This window comes from Oncorhynchus nerka, linkage group LG13, assembly GCF_034236695.1.
Source record: "Oncorhynchus nerka isolate Pitt River linkage group LG13, Oner_Uvic_2.0, whole genome shotgun sequence".
Taxonomy (NCBI): Eukaryota; Metazoa; Chordata; class Actinopteri; order Salmoniformes; family Salmonidae; genus Oncorhynchus; species Oncorhynchus nerka.
In genome coordinates, this window is record NC_088408.1 from 28,567,753 (window position 1) to 28,590,853 (window position 23,101).

A 23,101-nucleotide genomic window follows, 5' to 3' on the forward strand; every position below is an offset into this window, starting at 1 on the left:
GTTGGGTTTCTTTTCCACATTGTGACCCATTGTACACACACACACACACACAGCTCTTTCTAACTCCATGTCTCCTGGCCTCACTTCACTCCATGCTGTCATTGCCATCTCTAAAGGGACAAAAGACAGTCAGGACGTTTTGAGAATACACAAATCCTTTCCCACCAATGGAAGCAGCCAGACGGGGTTCTAAAATGCAACCAGGGACCAATGACAGAATGGAGGGAGCAGCAGAGCCATGGCTCTGGGGGGCAATGGGAGAAAGAGTCCATGTGGGCATCTCACGCTACCTCAGACCCCCCAGGGTGGGTGAGAGGGGGATCCAGAACATGCCTGGGCACAGAGGGGTGAGAAGGGGATCCAGGCCATGCCAGGGTACAGAGGGGTGAGAGGGGGATCCAGAACATGCCTGGGCACAGAGGGGTGAGAAGGGGATCCAGGCCATGCCAGGGTACAGAGGGGTGAGAAGGGGATCCAGGCCATGCCAGGGTACAGAGGGGTGAGAAGGGGATCCAGGCCATGCCAGGGTACAGAGGGGTGAGAGGGGGATCCAGAACATGCCTGGGCACAGAGGGGTGAGAAGGGGATCCATAACATGCCAGGGTACAGAGGGATCCAGGCCATGCCAGGGTACAGAGGGGTGAAAGAGGGATAACATCACGTTACCTCGTTTCCCCACTACTGTAGGTCAACAGGAGGAGAGAAGGAGCCCCTTAACCCTCGTTCTGGTCCGTGTGTGTGTGCGTGTGTCGTTGGAATGTGAAACCAGTTGGACAGATGGGCGTACAAGACTAAGAAAACAAGGTTCACAACATGAACAACAAATTAGAGCCACATCAGTGTTCCTCCCTACTATGTTATATCCATTACTTTAGAGAGCACTTTCATCTCAATCGATCAAAAACACTTAAAGTTATCATTACCATTAGGCAGGTTTGTGTGTACTATAGGCCACAGTGTGCACACAGTAGAGACGCAGTACAGTAGCTGTCTAAACTTAGACAGAACCCAGACCTGCTGTCATGTCCTTCAGCAAGAGTGATTCCATGACAAGAATCAGACACAAAAGTCCTTGAGAAGCACACAGGCAGAGACACGCACTCCACATGACAGCGTGTGAGAGATGAGAGGGGCGAACAGGCAAAGACATATACATCTATAAATATCAGAGAGGGATAAGGGGAGGAATGTGACCGCTTTGGTGTGTGTGTGTGTGTGTGTGTGTGTGTGTGTGTGAGAGAGAGATAGTGGCGATCAGCAGGGCATCTGAATGTGTGTGTGTGTGTCTAGGCAGTCTTGTAGTGTGTGTGTGTCCTAAGCTTTCTGAAAAGGAAGGCCCTAACACTGCCTACACTCCAATTAACCTTCAATAAGGTTTGACACACTTTCCATATTAAAATAGCCCACACAACTCCCTACTCAAAGACAAACCCTCTACATCCGTTTCTAACAAATGACAGAAATTGGCTTATTATGTGGTAGACTTAAAGGAGCTAGATGTAGCATTTTTGCATTGTACCAATGCACAATCACAATCTGAAAATGAAGACTTTTGATTTGACAACAAAGGCCAGCTTCTGTTATCAAGATGGGAAAACTGCACCCTCCCTCTATAACATGGGCTTCACTAAAAGGCCTGGTCATGTCCTAATCAAGCACACCGAACAATGGCAGACTGGCGCAAGCGGCCAATGTAGACATCGCTCTGTCATTTCCTGGTTGCTAAAATTCTACACGCCTCGCTCAATTTCAGTTTATGTGAGAAAAAATGCACTGAATAGCGTTGGGAATAATTGCACCATCTAAATCGATGCGAAATAACAATAACAACAAATATTATTAATATTCACAAATATTGTTTATATTCAACCTAAGTGTTGTTCAAATTTCCCTATAGCTCCCACATGGGTGAGACATTCTACATGTAGCGCCTTGAAAGAAATAGTTCTCCCTTAAATCACACTCAGAAGTCTCCATAAAAAGTAGTCTACGGTTAAGAGGAGTCCATTTCCCACGCCATCTGTGGTGTCGTTGATCTAGCTAGATGCATGAGGAGAATGAATGGGAAAGATAGGCACTATTTAATTCCATCTAATTACATGGTGCCAATTTCAGCATAGCTCCAAAATAATTCCATGTTCATTAAGCAGATTCTTTTTTCTTTACCCAACTTGGGCCTATAGACAACATATCATTGAGTATAGCCCATGTGGGAATTAATCCAACAACTCTGGTATTGACAGCATCCTGTTCCATGCCTACTGAGCCATCAGAAGCGACAGACGTTGTTATTGTGTTGGTTGAAGTTCAGGCGTGGCAGTGACCTGTTTTTGAGGGCTGAAGTGCTAACAGGGATAAACTACTTGACTTTGCTTTAACCTAACTCTTGATTCACTCGGGTGTTTCCCTCCAGAAAGAGAGAAAGGCTGACCACTGACCATGCCACTACAATGAACTCTGACCCTCAGACAAACTCAGGAACATGTGTCCGCACGCACATACAAACACACATGCCCTTCCCTAAATGTCAAGCACCAAGCAGCTAGGGGCCCTTCTTGTTGCCATTCTATTGCGCCTGACGAGTAACATGATTCATTCCCCATGCAGAGATTCTGTACGCAGACCGGCACCCAGAGCAGGGTATGGGCTAGCTTTAGCATAGCAACAGTGGCTTTGTGTCTTTACAAAATCATTCTCGTAGCATAAATGCCTACCTCAGCACTAAATGACCCTAGACTTGCTTAGTGAAAGCACAGACTATGCTCAGTATAATATTTCAATAATAAGAACTGTCATAACGAGCCTATTTTAATATATGATCAAAGTGTGTGTATATATATGTGTATGTGTGTGTGTGTGTGTGGGGGGGGGGTTATATAACCTAAGGCAGGCATTTAAAACATGCCAGTGCTTCTCTTGGACACTAAAGCTCCCCTGTGTAACCACATTCCAGTCTTCTCTCTCACAGCTTGTCTGGAACTTCCTGGCTTCACTAACCTCTTAGTTGGGCTTAAACACCACCACAGATAGACTGATGTAGGGCCAGGTGTTTTCCCATTAGGAGCGGCAGGTAGCTTTGACTAGTGTTTCCTAACTCCAGACCTCCAGTACCCCCAACAGCACACGTTGTTGATGTAGCTCTGGACAAGCTCAGCTGATTCGCTGCAGGACCGGAGTTGGGAAACACTAGACTGAAGGATGGAAATGGAGAGGCTGGCCAGCAACTGGAGGTGTTGCCAGACCCAGTTGGAATCCCAGGTTCTATGGGAAAATCTGTTGGGGACTATAAACCTCCACCCTGGGAGAATGAGGTTGTGTTATAACTATAAGCCTCCACCCTGGGAGAATGAGGTTGGGTTATAACTATAAGCCTCCACCCTGGGAGAATGAGGTTGGGTTATAACTATAAGCCTCCACCCTGAGAGAGTGAGGTTGGGTTATAACTATAAGCCTCCACCCTGGGAGAATGAGGTTGGGTTATAACTATAAGCCTCCACCCTGGGAGAATGAGGTTGGGTTATAACTATAAGCCTCCACCCTGGGAGAATGAGGTTGGGTTATAACTATAAGCCTCCACCCTGAGAGAATGAGGTTGGGTTATAACTATAAGCCTCCACCCTGAGAGAATGAGGTTGGGTTATAACTATAAGCCTCCACCCTGGGAGAATGAGGTTGGGTTATAACTATAAGCCTCCACCCTGGGAGAATGAGGTTGGGTTATAACTATAAGCCTCCACCCTGGGAGAATGAGGTTGGGTTATAACTATAAGCCTCCACCCTGAGAGAATGAGGTTGGGTAATAACAGTTTGGGCTACGAGGTGGTATTTAGTATCATGTGGTATCTGAGGTTTATTAAAACTGTCTCTCGGGTGTATTGCCTCAACCAGTGAGTAGAGTATGTGGCATCACAGGCTGTGTAAAGAGTTAATAAGGTGGGGTATCCGATAGAGGTTTAATTAAGCGGGCTTTCTGTTAAATAACAAGTTGAATCTGGTCTTTGGTATTAGGGAGTGAATATGCTATATGTCAAGTAGCAGACCTATACCAGCTGGAGCATTTGCCTTTCAGTATCATTATGATGACTGATTCCATCAAGGTCAGCATGTAACCTACTGTCTGTTACTCATCATACATACTCTATATACTGTCTAACTCGCGTGTGGTGTATGTGTGTTACACTGGGGCGCAGGACACAGCAGAGAATTTTGAGGGGAAGAACTAGGCTACAGTCATTCTACAGCTGTTGGTGAATAAGTCCTCCTCAAAAGGAACGTGGTCATGATGTCTGGTGTTTTAGTAGATGAAGTCAGACAAAGAAAAGATTGTTAAACTGTACTTCCTCTTGACTAAGTTTTACACTGCTGGGAGGAAATTTAATTAGGATTCACCCAGGATTTTGGCATGGGATGTAGATTCAAACAAAAAGAGTTGTGTGGTGTGTAAAAGCCAGGAGGAAATTCATCAACCTGACAAGGAATGTTTCCTGAAGTGGTCAACTCTGTTTCCCCAACAAGCTGCTGAAGAAATGTAAATTAATCCAAATATTTGCCTTTTGGTAAAATAATATAAATACAAAACAGGGATACAGTTCCCTGGCAGATTCTAAAACATTCACACACTACTAGTAGGCAAACAATAAGGTAGTTTGCTGTGATTAAAAAGTTAGCGTTATAGCAGTTTGTTTACTCAGTGGATTTCCTCCATATCGGTGCAGCAGGAGGGCAAGTATCTTTGCAATCGTGACGTAGCTGCCTGGCTGGCACAAGGCAGCAAAACATGCCAAAGTGAAAGACAAGCATCAGCACGAAAAGGTACGAACATGTATGCATGCACTCACTCAGTAAAATATGCTATTTAAAAAATAAATAATCGAATATACAATTGTCAGCTTCAACATACATCCCTACCCTCAAAATAAGATAGTGTGTGGGTTGTGGAGAGTCAACAATTAGGCTATCAAAAAGGGAATTGATTTCACGTTCATCTTTGAGGACTAGAGACAGAAGGATTCGGCTTGTGTGAAGGTTAGTCGTTGCCGCTCCCGCCCCGAGGTCCAAATGTCGTTATGAAGCATGCTTTGAAGCCCCCCACGCCACAGGCGCCCCAACTCGCGCAGATGGTCAGTGCGTTGCTGGAAATCGATCACATATGACAGGACTCACGTCCGTAGAATAACCGAATTAGCATAACTTCAAACCTAACTCAAACACACGCCATGTGTTTACTCGACAGTGGCTCCTCTTGTTTTTACCAATACTATGTGACAATCTGTTATGAATTAATTCAAATATGAACAAACCCGTTAGCTATCTTCAAGTAGCTTACTGCGTTGGGTTTAAAGTAACACTTTCTCATGATTAATTAAAATGCCTCGTTTTATTAATGGCTGCATTTTGTTACAAAACTTATTATGCTGTACACACAGCATAAAGATACACGTATTACTTTTGAACAATTAACCTAACTACTATATACAAAGACTGACCAACGATTTATAAACATCCTTAGGACTGACTGGGGAGACAAAAAAAATGCTTCAACAAAAATACGTCAAATCAAAGTAGTGTCAAATGCACGACAACCAAAAAAAACATCACAATCACACTTACGGATTTTGATTTTCTTGTGATCGAACTTGATGACAGCATTGTGTAAAGTTTCCAGGCGCACTTGAATCCTGCAGGATCTTTGAAATACCATTCCAGCCTCCATCTCGATCCCCAGAAATATGTCGCTTGCATTTCGTGATAGGTCAGAAAGTTGGTGAAGTATGTTTATCATTGTATGAGAGCAAACCTCATCCAAGGCTGTAAATAAAACAGGCTTCCGAAGTTTTCGTCCATCCACCACTATGAAAGACCCATCTTCTTCACCCAAAGTTTTGCCATCCCTCCTGGGCAACCGAGACAAATGCCGCGGCTCCACTATTCTTTGGTGGAACGGCATTTTTTACGAATTCCAGGGAAGACAAAACAATAAAACTTCGGTCACAAGGTCTCTACATTAAACCTCAAGAAACAGATGCAATGCCGCTATTGTTTGTGAAGCTTCATGATCCTGACATCCCGCCATATTTTTCAAAGATGCGAAATTCCGCTGTACGGAGACGTTGCTCCCAAAGTCTATTCAAATCCAACGAGAACCAGCATAGAAAAACAACTCGCGGAGCAAAGTAGGGGGAAAGTACGAGTAAAACACGGAAAAGTACAACCACCTGTGGCAACTGGAGTCTGATTTCTGTATCTGGAAGATGTGGAAGAAACGTTTACCTGCCTCCCCTGCTGCCAAGGCAGGACGGAAAATCCGGACTGGATTCCCTGTACAATGTGAAGTACAACAGTATTTATTTTCCACGGAAATGTGCATAGGTTTTTGCCCGTTTCAAAGATGAATGTGAAGATAGACATTGGACACTATTAAAACTGTAAACATTCTCGGAACATTGTTTCACTCACATACTGTATGTCCAGGGCTATTGTAGGCAATATTCCTACCATTGCACAATCTGGTTTCCCTAGAAGGTTGGACCGCAAACTCACATCCAACAATAATTCCAAGGCTATTGTTGATAAGAGTCATCCAGATTTGTCTGAGTCCACAGAAGAAGTTAAATATCTGGACTGACTTTAGACAGGCAGCCCAATTCTGATATTTTTTTTCCCACTAATTGGTCTTTAAACCAATCATATCAGATTTCTTCAGATCAGATTTTTTTCAGTGCAGATCTGATTGATCAAAAGACCAATTAGTGAAAAAAAATATCATAATTGGGCTTCCGGAGTAAACGCAGCCTATACTGAGGAGCGCAATGTCCAGTTGGCAGTTGGCAATCATTCCTATCACTATTTAAACTTGAGTTGTGTCCACCTCATCCGCCCCCTTGTGGTTTCAAGCAAACATAACAGCATAGTGAACCATCTTATTTTTGACTGGCACTATGGTAGATCAAGTTGCCATACTAGTTCATGGTATATTGCCAAATGTCGACTTTAATTCTAAATCAACCAACAAACAATGTTCAATGCTATGTATTCAACATCAACATGACTAATTGTGCAAAAGTTGCCAACCCAACAAGACAGGATTTCACAGGCTTACTCTGCACTTCTCTTTCCTGGTGACATTTCTATCTATGTAGCAATTTCCTAGTTGAATATGGAAAGAATGCCTGAATGGCTCTAATGTTAGTCACTTCCCCTCCTGTATCCTCCCTACAGTAAAGGAGGTTTAGCTGGAATACAGAATGTGGATGACGCATCTGTCACCAGACCAGAAACATGCTCCAAGGCCAAACCCAATGAGCGCCATAAAATACCAATGTACTGGGTGACAATAACACAACTCCGGTGGCCTCGTTTATAACCAATGCGTAAATTTAATACAACATATCTGCGTGCGCCATTTCTGTAAAAAAAAACTGCGCAACCACAAAATACCCATGTTTACCATTCTAAATCAGAGCTGTCGTAAAACTGCGCGAGTGAACGAGCATTATAACTATGCCTGATAAACGACGATCATTCAACTTTTATGGTGACAATAACGCCCTTATTTGCTGTATACTTTGGAAGTATTGGAATTAGGCCAAGACGGTGATGGTGAACTTGATCAAATATCTGTGGAGGTGTTTGGGAGAATGTTCTTTTGCAGTGACATTTGCTGTATCTGAAAGACAAAATCAATTGCAGATTGTCGTTGGACCTGTGACCAGATCGATTGAATGCAATGTTTTGCATTCACTTTTTCCCGAACCTAAATATGCTGCACAATCTGAAACATTGTCTACTAAATATATAAATTTAAATCAGAAAATAAACAGAAATGGCATTGACAAAATTATTGGCACCCTAGACTTAATATTTGGTAGCAGTCTTTGGTCAAAATAACTGCAATCCAGTGCTTCCTATAGCCATTGGTGGGCTTTCTGCACCTCTTTACTGGCATTTTGGCCCACTCCTCTTGTGCAAACTGCTCCAGTTCTCCTATTTTTGAAGGGTGCCTTCTCCCAACTGCTGTTCTCAGATCTCTCCACAAGTTTTCAATGGGATTTGGATCTGGACTCACTGCTGGCTACTTCAGAACAGTCCAGCATTTTATCTTGAACCCTTCCTGGGTGCTTTTGGAAGTGTGTTTGGGGTCATTGACCTGCTGAAAGACCCATGACCATCGATGGAGAACAAGCTTTCCAACATTGTGCTCCTAAAATCTAATTTCAAAATCAAATGTATTTATATAGCCCTTCTTACATCAGCTGATATATCAAAGTGCTGTACCGAAACCCAGCCTAAAACCCCAAACAGCAAGCAATGCAGGTGTAGAAGCACGGTGGCTAGGAGAAACTCCCTAGAAAGGCCTAAACCTAGGAAGAAACCTAGGGAGGAACCAGGCTATGAGGGGTAGACAGTCCTCTTCTGGCTGTGCCGAGTGGAGGTTATAACAACATGGCCAAGATGTTCAAATGTTCATAAATGACCAGCAGGATCAAATAATAATAATCACAGTAGTTGTCGAGGGTTCAACAAGTCAGCACCTCAGGAGTAAATGTCAGTTGGCTTTTCATAGCCAATCATTGAGAGTATCCCTACCACTCCTGCGGTCTCTAGAGTTGAAAACAGCAGGTCTGGGACAGGTAGCACGTCCGGTGAACAGGTCAGGGTTCCATAGCTGCAGGCAGAACAGTTGAAACTGGAGCAGCAACACAGCCAGGTGGACTGGTGACAGCAAGGAGTCATCATGTCAGGTATTCCTGAGGCATGGTCCTAGGGCTCAGGTCCTCAGAGAGAACGAAAGAGAGAATTAGAGAGAGCATACTTAAATTCACACAGGACACCGGATAAGACAGGAGAAATACTCCAGATATAACAGACTGGCCCTAGCCCCCCAACACATAAACTACTGCAGCATAAATACTGGAGGCTGAGACAGGAGGGGTCAGGAGAGTGTGTCCCCATCTGATGATACCCCCAGACAGGGCCAAACAGGCAGGATATAACCCCACCCACTTTGCCAAAGCACAGCCCCCACACCACTAGAGGGGTATCTTCAACCACCAACTTACCATCCTGAGACAAGGCCGAGTATAGCCCACAAAGATCTCCTCCACGGCACAACCCAAGGGGGGGGCGCCAACCACCTTAGTATTCCCCTGATTTCATGATGCCATTCACACTTTCAAGGCACCCAGTGACAGAGGAAGCAAAGCAACTCCAAAACATCACTGAACTGCCTCCATGTTTGACTGTAGGGAAGGTGTTCTTTTCTTTACAGAAAACCAAATGAAGCCTTTAAACATAGAGATAGATGGTGTGCTTTACCAAAAGCTCTATTTTGGTCTCATCTGTCCACAGGAAATTCTCCCCGAAGGATTTTGGCTAGTTCAAGTGTGTTTTGGCAAATTGCAGTCAGGCTTTCTTATGTCTCTCTCTCTGCAGTGGGGTCCTCCTGGGTCTCCTACCATATAGTCCTCCTGGGTCTCCCTTTCATTGAGTTGGCAACGGATTTTGTGAGATGAAACGATCGTACCTTCTGTCTGAAGGGCAGCTTGAATCTGTGTGGTAGTTGATCGCGGTACTTTCTCCACCATTCCAACGGTACAATCTTCCATCAAGTTCTCTCTTGCGGCCACGTCCGGTGCGGCTGGCTACAGCGGCTTGGGCCTTAAACTTCTTGATAACATTACGTACGGTGGAAACAGGAACATCAAGGTCTCTGGTGATGGACTTGTTGCCTTGAGATTGTCCATGCTTGGCTACAATCTTGTGTCTGACCTCTGATAATCCTCTAGTTTTCTTTCTTCCTCCATGCTCAATGAAGTACACAGTGACACAAAACAGGAGAAGGAGTCCTTTTCTCTGTTCAAATGAGTGATGTTTATATTGCAGGCACCAACTCACTCATGAGTTCAATTCCAAAGTAAAGAAGAATCACCTGTTTGAAATCTAATTATTTCTAACTACTTCTAGAAGGTGCCAATAATATTGTCTGGGCCGTTTTAGGATTTATTTGTGGAATAAGCTAACATTTAGTCAGTTATTCCTATTTGTTTTGTTTAACTGCAAATCTAAGACATACATGTTTAATTTCAAGCAGGCTTTCAATTTCAACAGTTCTGGAAGAAATGGGGCATTTATTTGAAAAAAAGTGCAAGGGTGTCAATATTGTTGGCCACGACTATGTATTTATGAATATAAATTAAGAAATGTCACATTACGTTACTCAGATGTAGCCTACAAATGTCAATGGAAAAGCTGAACTGTCTGTTCTACCATTAAACTGCACATAGAGCAAAAAAACTTTTTAAAAGCCTGTTTGAAATAGCTCATCTATTTACTGTGAAGTGGGTCACTTAAATGAGAGATCGGATACCATTTTTCCAAACTTGTAGACTATTTTCTAAAGTAGCCTATGAAAACCATCTCAGTCAGAAAAGGTGAGGAATTTATCCTGCAACGATCATGGAAATTAATTAGGAAATAATTCTAATTAATTTTGAATGCAAAGATAACTCCACTCTTCTCACTGATAGCATGTTATATTTAGCTAGGCCTGCCTGTTCTTTTATTATGAATAGGAGTATCATCCTGAATTCCCCATTTGCACAAGACTACTTTTGCCTTGTTGCAATGCAAGACTTTGGGAGGGAGGATAAGCACATTCTCAACTCAGATTTCATTTTTATAAATGACACATTTTGCATGAAAACTGGCACACATGTTTTGGGACAGAGTGTACACAACGTTTATAAAATGATAATTTCTAAAAGATTGCAAAAGAAACATCTGTAATGAGACTGATGAAGGTCTACTACATCATCTTAACACCTGGACTGTAACAAAAAGTAGAACAAAATTTACCTCAATTTAACATTTACATTGTAAAAAATAAAACACGTGAGAAGAAATTCAGGTAATAGAGAGGAGCATAAATGTAATCGAGGTTAAATATATGCCCAGATTCTTCAAACTCATACAGTCAAAGCAATACAAACATGGATGAGCATTTTTCCACATTTCATTGTCTTTCAGTTTACACTTGAGTTAGACTTTTTGGGGAAACAATATACATAATCTCATTCACCATACTACAGTGCATCACTTCTCAACCCATTGTCCCCCCCCCCATCTCTCGAACCCACACTTAAAATCCATTTATAATTATTTACATACAAGGCTTGAACAATCTGTATCATTAGGCTACTAGTTGGTGAGCAAAAGTACTTTAAACAAATGAACAAGGAGGAACATCCAACTAGGAGAGGGAGTCGGGATTAGAATCAGGCCTACCGATAAGACAGAGTCTGACCCGTGTTGACACTGTACAACTCATTTGAAAGGAGACTTGGTCATCCATCAGAAACCAAACAGGATTCATCGAAAAGTCTTTCAAAAGAAGAACTCATCAACAAACCCTGGTGGCCATCTGACTTCAAGTGAAACACAAAACATGCAGATGTAAGGTAGGTGAACAGTCTGAACAATACCAAATAATGCCAGCAAAATAAACTCAGAAATCATAAGCGTTAAAACAGCTGAGCTCAATAACTGATTACTCTCAGAGCATTACTCTCAACCAGAGACATGAACGACCAGAGAGCTAGACGTGACCAGAGAGCATTACTCTCAACCAGAGACATGAATGACCAGAGAGCATTACTCTCAACCAGAGACATGAATGACCAGAGAGCATTACTCTCAACCAGAGACATGAATGACCAGAGAGCATTACTCTCAACCAGAGACATGAATGACCAGAGAGCATTACTCTCAACCAGAGACATGAATGACCAGAGAGCATTACTCTCAACCAGAGACATGAATGACCAGAGAGCATTACTCTCAACCAGAGACATGAATGACCAGAGAGCATTACTCTCAACCAGAGGCATGAATGACCAGAGAGCATTACTCTCAAACAGACATGAATGACCAGTTTATTAGCGATAGTTCAAAGCCATATTTGAGATGACAAACCTGAATCAATCCATCAAATGACATAAATACAGCCAATATTGTGCTTGGCTGTGGACTTCTGAAAGATAAAATGCTATCGAGATGTAACAGTGAAATGACCAAAACAAAAGGCAAAAATCTTCTTGGATTGTCAGCTGTCAGCGCGTATGTATGAGTCAAATCAAATTAGTGACAAACTCAACACACAATTGCCAATAGAGGAAAGTGTCCAGTCTCCCTCTGAACAGACATGTGGTATGTCCCAATACTCTTTACTGGCTTGCCCTCTTATAGGGATAGACCGATAGGTGAAAATGATAAGGATGGAAACCTGTCATGTCCTGAGACCAGCGGCCATAAAGAAAAGCAAGCATCTAAACAGGGGCCATTACATTCAGCCATGTGACCAGTTCTCCTTGAGAGGATAGTCGGGAGGCCGAACAATTATCATTTGTACCCTGCAAATTGACTGCAAGAATCCAAAACAGTTAAAGCATTTGACAAAAACAGAATCATTTTAAACCTTGATTACATTGGCATATGTGATCGTATCCCTTTTTATTTCTTTGTGGGAATACTTGGGAACAGATTTCCTAAATTAAAAATCACTTTGAGCTGATTTCCTGTTGATTTTAGTCTGTCCTACACCAGAAAAACTTAGGGGACCAAAATATATATATATATATATATATATATATATTTCTTTAAATCACCTGCAGGCCACCGATTTGGGAACCCTGATCTAACGACTAAAGAGACATGTCTCCTGAAGCAGGGAGGCCACTGGAGATGAAATACACCCAAATATTATACAGACACAAAAATGATCCTACTCTACAAGAAAGGGCAAATAAATATTTATTAAATCCTTTTTAGACAATCACCTTTTTTCAGCATTCCATTTCGAGATGCCCAAATTTACAAGGCCTCAACCATACTTTCCAATGTACATGTCATATCCCCTCTTCCACCACCAATAACCCTTCCCCACTTCTCAATGATCCCTCGTTCAGTAGAATAGAACCCAATCTACCCCTAGCCCCTTCTCCCTATGCACTTGTGGAGATGTGTAAAGTTTGCACAGATAAGCCGTATTGCTTATGCCTATAATCCAACCCTCTCAGATCCCAGTAGGGTGTAGGTGGTAGGGGCTAGGCGTTCATGTGGATCTGGGTGTAGCTCTTTCCGCAGCAGTATTGCCACTACAGGATCGATTGACTGTGTTCAGTTGAGTGTGTTACTCAGTGTTGGTCTATAAGGGACTCCTGCTATAGTACAAAGGCATGGTGCTGTAGTGTGTCACTCTGTTTGGACTCTGTCCAGGACTTCTCTCATTGGACAAAACCCTGTATGAACTTCAGCTCTGTGTTGACCCATGGTGGGCTTGAAAAATGTAAACTCCGGTTAAGAAGCGTGCGTCTCAGTCAGATAGAAGCACAGCCATAACAATGACATGACATGACAGAACATAGACTGTGGGTTAGATGACCTTTGTGCAGGGAAGACAGACATTAATACAACAGAGTCCTAGAGGTGGTCTCAGAGAGAAAAGACAGGTCGGCAAATAGACTACAGCGTTAACCCCCCCCCCCCAAACTCCGACGAGGTGTATGCACACACACAACAAACAGATAGAAGTTCCCATCTCCAAACTGAGTCTGACATTTCTGTCACCCTCTGGTGGTCTTGTCCAGAACAGATCCTCTCACCCCCCCTCCCCCTCACTTAACATACAGACACAAGCCACCCTCCCCCAGTCCATCTCCAGGCTTATCTGGTGTAGTAGACTCTGTAGTAGACGCTCTTGGACCTCCAGAGAGAGTAGGAGTTGTCGAACTTGAGCAGGTAGACTCCACGGCCGGGGTATTGGTGACTGCCAGCGTAGACCTCCTCGTGACAGTCCCGCCGGTACACCGGCACTATCTCATCCACCTGGGGCTTCCCTGCCCCCTTCTTAAGCTTCACCCCCTCCCTGGGAGGCTCCCCTGAAGATGGAGGGAACACAGACCGTCAGGAGAGCTGTCTGTAGCTACTGAATATTCATCATGTCTGAGGTAGCATTCAAGATGTGTGAAAGGACCGTACACATCAACAGTAAGGAGGAAACATGCAAAAAGAACATCAGCCGTAACAAACAAGCAGGAATAACCCCATTAAGAAGGTGAGGACTAACTAAATGGTTATATTAAGCTAGGACAGTCATCTCAGTAGAAATGCATCCTGGGTCTCACTAAACAACACGTAACATCCTATTAGAACACAAGCAGCCTATCTAACAGTGCTCCACCTCACCTTCCTCATCATCGTCTTCGTCACTTGACTCGCTGACGTGCACGCTGACCGAGGCGTTGGTGGCATCAGTCCACTCGAAGAGGACCCCGAAGCCGATGTCGTAGTGGTCCGTGGCGAACTCCCAGAAAAGGTAGGAGCCCTCCTCGTGGGTGGGCACGCGCACAGTCACCACCTCGCCACGCCCCACCGTGATCACACTGTCCACGTCCTGTCGGATCTTCTCCTTGAAGTCCTTGATCTGGGGCCGCGTCCACATGGAGGGAGCCGCGATGACCGGGGAAGAGTCTGCTGGACGGAGAAGGGAAAGTGGGGGGAGGAAGGTATCAGAGGGGTGTGTAACTATAACAGGCAGATTGGGCACCACGTACATACATTTCTCAGGTAGAAATTTTCAGAAAAAGACTAATCTGATTCAGTGAGGATAAAAACATATTTAGTTTTAAAATCCTACTCTTGAGTAGTCTCAAATAAAACTTCCTTTCTCAATTAGAGTGGCATCTTAAGAAACTCGATGCAGTAATGGCTTTCGGACAACACTGGCATACTGTCTCCTTGTTCTATCCCGCATGAACAGAATAGAAAGAGATACTCTGCTGTTACAGATTAATGAATTCCATGGCTTGATTCCAAACCAGAAATTGGCCTCCTCTGTCCTTGAGAACTCCCTCATCAGAGACCTGAAAGAACTGTATCAATGAGAGCACAATGGGCAGGAACTCCTCTTAGCCAATCGGAGGGTTAGGGTGGAGTCATTCACCTATCCCTTACACCTATGCATCCCTTTCTGACGCCCAAGGACAGAGTGTAAGGTATCACACATTTACAGGTTGAATGCAGCTATACCGGTTGGAATGCAGCTATACCGGTTGGTCTGTGGGGTGTGAGTGCTATGCAAGGACAACACAGGAAGGTCCCTCACCCCTATCCACACTGCACCAAAATATGTGGCTCCCGCATCAGCCTTTACAGCCATCTGAAGAACCACAAATAGAAAAACGCATTGAGGACAATCATACTCGACACGGGTGATCGCTGATGATACCTGGCCGGTGTGTGTGCACGTGTGTTGGTACCTGGTCGATGCGTGCGTGTACCCATGGGTCCATTCTCAGTGGCCTCGTCGGCAGGCTCGAGGGGTTCTGGCTCTTTGTCCATGCTCTCAGAGTGGGAGTCTGACTGGCCGTTGAGCATGGGGACCTCCTCTCTAGCCGGGGGAACTGCAGCTAAAGGCTCAGTTGTGACCTCCAGGGTAGCCTGCACCACCGCATCCTCCTGCTGCTTCTGTAAGGCTGCCTGGAGGGGAAGGATGACGGTCAATGACTTGGAAGACAACATGATTAATAGATTTCTGTATAATCGCCACATTGTATTCTCCTCATGAAAATAAAAAGGTACGCCCTGGTTGACATCTCTAATGAGAGACGTAAAGGAGCAACAACTTAATGAACACTTAAAATGGCTTAGTACTGCTTATTACCTTATATCTGAAAAAGATGTGTTGAGGTGTGGAGTGCATAGGACATTGTGGGGGGTGTGTACCTGTTGCTGAGCCAGCTGGACTTGGTAGAGCTGCTGCATGTACTGTTGGTAGTGTTGTTCCTGCAGCTGGCGTATGAGACCCAGCTGCTGCTCAGGGCTCTCTGGATACTGTTGGGCAGCATATTGCTGAAACTGCACCGCTGTCTGGGCATTCAATGCTGCCATGATCTGCTGTCTGCAGACAGGGAGGGGGAGGATGGAGGAGACCATCAATGCAGCACCATTCTACAAATACTGGGATAACATAAAAAGCTTCCTACACACAGTAGATAGAGGTAAAGCTGAAGCTAGAGATCTAGATCATGAGACTTGTCACACACAGTACTCACTTATGCTGCTCAACCCGTAGCCTCTCCTCATCCAACTGTCTCCTTTCCTCCTCCTCCCTCTTCAGCCTCTCCTCCTCCTCAAGCCTCCGGCTCTCCTCCTCCTGTCTCTGTCGTTCCCGCTCTTCATCCTCCCGGCGCTGTCGTTCCTCCTCCTCCCTCCTGAGGTGAGATGGAAGGAAAGAGACAAAAACAAGACAAACTTGAGAATTCCCTAAATCCTAAACTAGGGTAAAGTTCCCATCATGTTGCTCTCATGGGCAGAAATGTCTGTCTGTTTGTCCTCCTGGGCATCTTACCGTTTCCTTTCCTGCTCCTTCTTCTCTATTTGGTGGGAGGTGACGTAAGGAGCGAATAAATTACAGCATTTGTTCAACAGCTTGACAAACTCCACCATGGCCTCCTCCTTCTCCATGTTACCCAGAGCAGCCCACTCTTTCCTACAGAAGGAAGAGAGGTGGCGGCAATAGGACAATGACTTAGGACAAATAACAAGAACAAAAGTTCAGTCCAAGGTTTGCTTACGTGGTCTGCAGTAAGGGGTAAAGAGTTCAACCACTGAACGTCAGCATGGGCCATCAATTGGTGCACATTTAAGGTAAAGGCAGTAGATAAGTGTGTGTTGAGCTGTGAAAAACCTTGATAAACTGTTGGGAGGAAAAGCTCTGTTCCACAATCTGTTCCCTCATATTTCCTGTTTACTGGAACACAGCAGCAGCACTAGGGCTGGAGCTGCTGCTGGAGTTCAAAGGTCATATACACACAATGGGGAGGGGGGGGGTTGGGGGTTACCTGCGGTCATTGCCCAGGACGTCAAAGAAGCCCACCTCTGGAGAGGCGTCGAGGTTGTATGGCCCCAGTAACACCTGCTTGTGGAGGGCCACCAGACGAAGCTTCTCCTCATAGGTGGGGTGAAAGGCCTTCCCATCCTTATCTGAGAACAAACTAAGAGTCTTGATTCCATACTGCAATACACTAGCAAGGCAAATACGTCATCTGTTGATCATTTAACCAATTATTCATTGCTAGACACTTAAGCCTATATTGGAAATGGCACTCTATAAAATGGGTCATTAAAAATTAATGTTCTGTTTTCCTGGTTCCAGAATAGATTGTTGCTTGGTGTGTTGCTGGCGAATGATGACTGACATAAATGTCCCTTTTATTGTGTACAGTCAGCGAAGAAGCTACTTAGCCATGTCTGGGCTTGGTCATAAAGCATGTTTTTCTCCCTTCTCAGCCCCTTATATTGCAAATGCATGGAGAAATCAACAATGCATGCAATGCACAACTTCACTGAAGAATAGGAGGAGTCCCATTTTAGAACCAGTTTGCACAATGCCCAGTCACCTGGAGGGCTCGCACAATAATCCAGCCGTAAAAATGGATTGGATGTTTGAAGTGGTGGATGCAAAAATGTTTACTTAGCGAACACACCCATGTGTGAGAAATAAACTACTCCTTCAATGTTTCCTTATTCTCTCTCTTCCCTCTACATATCTAGGCTGCATTTCACTCCAGAAATGTATCCCATCCACTCTGCCATTGTTCACTCCACAAGCGTAGATCTGAGATGATTGAGTAGGTGTGTACTTTGTCACCTTGTTTCAGCCACACTTCTTTTAGCTATTCAGCCCTGTCAGAGGAGCAGTGATTCAGGGCAGAATGCATTCATGTGTGCTTTAAAAATGTCAAGTTAGTGTTACTCTATTGAAAGTGTACATCTGAAGTGATGGTGATAGCATTTGCACAGACTCATTTCCAAGCTAATCCATTGGCTGTGAAATGCATGTGTAGTCTGCATTCAATGGCCCATTAAAGGAAACCTAAGCACTTTATTTTGATGGAGCCAAGTGCAGTTAATGCATGTGAATTCTGAAGCTTGGAAGGCAGTCATCCTACAATTAAGCAGTACAAGTAAGTAAACTGCTTGCAAGCTGTCTACTTTAGCTGATGCCTGAATGACTTGTCTTGTCTGCTTTAGTTCAGTAATCAATAATTCAAGATCTCAGAAATGACAGGTGTCAACATGTGTGTATGCTGATCGCAACGTTTATTTAGTATGAATCACTAGCATTATGTAGTATTTTGACGTCTACAAATCTGTGACTATGAGCTGTATGCAAATCTGACTCCCTGCCCGTAGCGAGAATAGATGTATTAATAACAGGGTGTGTGCCACATACCAGTCAAACTAGCTAGTTACTGGGTTTTCATTCACTAGAGTAACGTTAAACTGGCAGTTAGTAGCTACGTGGAGGAACCACATGATCACATCGACACATGACATGTCAAGTTAAATGTCGCCTCATCTAAACTAGATATAGCTACGCCGTTATTCTTTCGATGTCTGAATAACTATTCTGTCAACGAGAGACAACCTGAAAGAACATCCAGCAATCATGCAGATACATTATTCGGAGATTCTGTTGAAAAATCTTCAAGTTGCTGTGGCATTTGACAGCTAGCTATGCATCATAGTTAAGCAAGTGGCTAGCGTGCTAACATTAGCTAGTTAGCTAATGTACAGCACACACACAAATAAACTGGGATGAAACAGCTAGCTAGCCACATCATGGAATGCCAAATCACAATTTCAATTCCATTACATTGTTAGCATCAAATACGAATAAATACAAAATACCTTTGAAGAATTTCAATGCTAGTCCGTATAGCTCCAGCAAACCAAAGCCCCATTTCCTCTCTATCGTGGTTTTGGCAGACTCGCCTTCCTGCCCATCGTCGGTGGCTTCGGCGGTGCTCTGGTCCTCGGTCTCCTGCTCCGCGGGCACGGGGTCCGGTTCAAAGACTTGCTCCTGCTCGCCCTCGGGATCCGGGCTAAGGGTGAGGCCATCGATTGAGACTTCGAGCCGGCTAGAACTGCCATTGTTGAGGTCGCCGCTCTGAACCTCTGTCGCCATCATGCAGAATATGAGCTGCCTGAAGCGGCCACGTACTTACTTCCGATTTAATTTGGCGGAAGTTCCGGGAGATTCTGGGTCGTCACTAGTTACCACAGACACAAAGTTATAAACCCCGCCCATTTATTCAAGTTCTCTTCTTAAAATGTGATTTTAAACATAACCCTAAAATTAACCACACAGCTAACCTTATGCCTTACCTTAAAGTAAGACCAAAAAGCTCATTTTTGTTTTCAGGAATGTTTACTATATAGCCATTTTTTACTTTGTGGCTGTGGTAAATGGTGGAAAGAGATTCTCCCTTACGAAAAAAATATTGCAGAAAGAGTGCAGTGTAACTGCAGTATACTGCAAATATTGCGTCCAATATTTGGACGGGGATTCGTAGGACTGGAAGTGTGTGTTTGCAGTTATATATATATATATATATATATATATATATATATATAAAACTGCAATCTTTTTTGTAAGGGCTTTTAGAAGATTTCTACCTGGGGACCTTGGTGCTATGGATTCGATTTCCCGCAACCAGACCTCCCAAATGTCCATCTCCATTCAAACTGGAAAGCGTAAACGACACAACACACACTTCCAGTCCTACGAATCCCCCGCCCACCTACCCCAAAAGCAATAGGCATCCAAATGAACCCCATTCAAGAACTTTTGGATAAAATTACATCAATTGTCCTCTTTTGGTTGTACTGTTTTAGATCAAGAATTGCAGTGGCTACGAATCCTATCATCCTATGTCATCACCCACAGGTTACAGGCCTAAATAGAATAGACAACAGAACATCAAGATGCTTGACATTTCCTTGTAAATCTCTGTGGTCCATTTCCCAGTCTGTCTGATGACAGGGTGTTAATGGGTCTATCAACAAAGGCTGCCTCCTATCACAGCTCAGCTGATCACTGCCTTGAGCATGATGCTCTGACCAGCCAGCCGCTCTCTGCTGTTTGATGTTTGAAAGAAAAAATAGTTAATCAACTTTCTCCAGCCTTTAATCTAATTTAACAGATCTTATCAGCAGTAGGGGCAGTGTCAGTCTTTGACTATGCTAGACATACAGTCAACAAGAAAGAACACAATGTTATATCTCCCTTCATGGTCCTCCTTTTTTTTCATTACGAAACACTTTCACAACCTAATTAATGTATGACAGTTAGGTCTGTTGTGAATAGTTAGCCTACATACGGCTGTGTGGTCTACATCTGCATCAAAAGAAGACAAAGTATTCTAGCCTTGGGGTGTCTGACTCTTGCATGATGCAGAACACCAATTTTGTCATGTCTTGTGTAGGTTAATTTTTGGGTATCTGAAATTTGAATTATTCAAAGATTTGCAAGCAAAATAAACATGATCTGAGATGTTTTGAAACATCTGAGATATGTCCCTCATGAAGACTTTAGGTTATGCACAAGAAGAAGCCTGAGAACATTGACCCAGGCCATTACACAAGATCAGGAACCTCAACAGCCCAATGTTAGCATAACACTCTAGAGGCTCACAGACAGACAGTAACCAAATGGAGTTGTAACCCTCAGACAAAGCCTGGCTTGTGAAGTGCCGCAATATATATAGGACTCGATCACAAGCACATTTGAATCCAATGTCAAATCAATGTCTTGTCTGGGGGCCCAAGTGAAATGGATCGATAAATACGTTTCAGAATTCACGCATAATTATTTCAGATTTAGGGTAACTGCATTTGTAACAAAGTTGTTAAATACATTCAATCATCTATTTCTGTACTGGTACACATCCATGGATGAGTGTGAGTTTGATGTTGACTTCCTATTGCCCATGTGGAGGCAGGCCATTCACCTCAAACATACCCTCATGACCACCTTTGATCTGGGTGTGTATTGACATGCTCTTTGTTGATAGTTAGAGGTATGATTCATCATTATCATTCATAAGACCCACTGGGTCAACAAAAAGTAGGCCTACACATTTTACTATAGTGTATATTTCCATGTAGGTCTGGTTTGAAACTGCCTCCATCACCATATCTCAATCTCTTCATTCAAAGACTCAATCATGGACATTCTTTGCGTGATGTATTGTCTCTACCTTTTTGCCCTTTGTGCTGTTGTCTGTGCTCAATAATGTTTGTACCCTGTTTTGTGCTGCTACCATGTTGTCTTGTTGCTACCATTCTGTGTTGTCATGTGTTGCTGCAATGCTCGTGTCTTAGGTCTCTCTTTATGTAGTGTTGTGTTGTCTCTCTTGCCATGTGTGTATTGTCCTATAATTTTATTTTTCATTTGTTCTTAACTGACTTGCCTAGTTAAATGAAGGTAAAAAATATTTTTCAGAAATTCTATGTAATTCTCAGCATGGTGGAAGCCTTTCACATCCTCTCTTTGATGACTACTGCTTCAGAAGGGGACCACCATTTCCTCAAAAAGCATATAAATTCTTTCTCAAGTTGTGTATTGGACATGTAGACCTTTTCAAGCGACCTTGTGCACACTACCGTTCAGGGTGTCGCAGATTCACACCTTTCTCCAGCCATCAGACGCGCTAGGAACAATGTTCGTCTCCAGTGCCAGCCGCCGCTAACTGCCCGCGTAGTTCACACATTCCGACGTCACCTTTGATCACAAGGAGATGAGGGCGGATATAAAACCGGGGATCAGGCGGTGGTGGTCAGTCAGATTCTGGGAATAGAGTAGTAATATGTCAGCCGTCCACGGAAAACTGAGGGTAGGAGACCTAACTCAATTCCCGATGTACCCCGAAGGACACATGGAGAGGAATAGCATGCCGCATTCAGGTTGGTTACAGTGTAATTACGCACAGGTTAAGCGCAATCTCTCTGTAAATCTTACTGTCTACCTTCGTTACATTTTACATTCATTGCATCGCTCTTGTTTTTGACAGATTATGGTGCTGCGGATAGGGCAAACTACTTCAACTCCCCAAACGCCACCTTACTGAGAGCGGACAGCATGACCCATCGAAGGAAGAGAACCAACTTCACCCAGCAGCAGATTGGGGTGCTGGAGAAAGTATACTCCGACACCAAATACCCTGACATATTCCTTCGCGAGAGACTTGAGGCTCTCACCGGCCTACCAGAGTCCAGAATTCAGGTAAGGCACCAGATTTACAAGTTGGCTAAGACACAAAACGGAGTTTCCATGATAAATCTTGGCAAACTGCTATGGGCAAAATGTTCTAGGCCTACCCACAAAAAAATAACTTGAAATGCGAAGAAAACGTCCTTTAACGTTATCTCCCACAGGTGTGGTTCCAGAACCGACGCGCAAAATCCCGTCGCCTGGAAGGGTCGTCCATGTCTATGAAGCTCAATGGTGTTGCCGCCAGCGCCCCCGTGACCCCGTTCGCGCAACTCCATCACCGAATGCCCAACTTCAGACCACCACTCCACAGCCGGACGGAAGAAACGCAAGCCAAGACTACACTACCCACGAAAACTGGTAACTACGAACACTCAACTATCCCGTATGTTGACGATGCATCCATAAATGGGAATACAAGAAAAATTGAGCAAATCGAACGAGATGAGTTGAGCGTTGCGGTTCCGTACAACAACGTTCATCCGTATCACAAGGGAAATGGACTTTACATCAAGTCCCAGAGCAACATAAGCGGTAGTGAAGGTACAAAACATGTCCTGGTTGAATATGACAACTTTCCCCCAAACAAGACCATAGGTCCCGAGATGAAAGTTGTTATCCCTCCTATTCCTTCACAGAACAATTTAGGCAGGTCCTCTCCAAAGCATATCGCATGCCAGGTACAGCATCCTCAGGTTAAGACCAGACCGGATAACTTTGGCCACTTCTCTCCCATTCGTGCCAGCAAGGCTCAAGAGTTTTCTGATTCGGATTCAGAGTGGGAAAACGGTGCCATGTCTGGCTTTGGTGACTTCATGTGAATTTTCTGTCAATGTGAAAATGACTGATGGGTTCATCACTTCAAAATTAACAGATGTAAGTTTGTTATAAAGATACTTATTTATTGTATATTATTTTGATTTGTCTTCGTTTTCAAACAGGCTACCAAATAAAATATTATATTTAATCTACCCCCGCTGTGTCATT

General features: G+C 43.8%; 3 protein-coding genes across 4 annotated transcripts in view; 1 reads left to right on the plus strand and 2 right to left on the minus strand.

Moving 5' to 3' along the window:
* nhsl1b (NHS-like 1b) overlaps positions 1-6,677 on the minus strand; it is a 184,992-nt gene extending 178,315 nt beyond the window's left edge. Inside the window, 1 exon segment of the mRNA XM_029676409.2 lies at positions 5,611-6,677. Within this exon segment, the coding sequence (XP_029532269.2) occupies positions 5,611-5,947 (337 nt within the window). The 5' untranslated portion in view covers positions 5,948-6,677.
* Positions 6,678-10,662: 3,985 nt separating this feature from the next.
* LOC115139242 (Golgi resident protein GCP60-like) lies at positions 10,663-19,085 on the minus strand. Of its 2 annotated transcripts, none has more exons than XM_029676408.2 (8): positions 18,751-19,085; positions 16,899-17,040; positions 16,406-16,546; positions 16,110-16,268; positions 15,781-15,955; positions 15,315-15,534; positions 14,242-14,526; positions 10,663-13,934 (listed from the first exon to the last, which is right to left on the minus strand). In XM_029676408.2, exons 1-8 carry the CDS (start codon positions 19,028-19,030, stop codon positions 13,720-13,722), a joined length of 1,617 nt encoding a protein of 538 aa, XP_029532268.1. In that variant the 5' UTR covers positions 19,031-19,085; the 3' UTR covers positions 10,663-13,719. The 2 variants fall into 2 exon arrangements, with proteins under 2 accessions (XP_029532268.1, XP_029532267.1); XM_029676407.2 differs by having other exon boundaries at positions 14,242-14,529.
* A 1,851-nt stretch (positions 19,086-20,936) lies between these two features.
* On the plus strand, positions 20,937-23,085 carry mixl1 (Mix paired-like homeobox). The gene is made up of 3 exons (XM_029676406.2): positions 20,937-21,807; positions 21,915-22,126; positions 22,279-23,085. The coding sequence occupies exons 1-3, from the start codon at positions 21,711-21,713 to the stop codon at positions 22,933-22,935; spliced, it is 966 nt and encodes a 321-aa protein (XP_029532266.1). The 5' UTR covers positions 20,937-21,710; the 3' UTR covers positions 22,936-23,085.
* Positions 23,086-23,101: the final 16 nt, after the last annotated feature.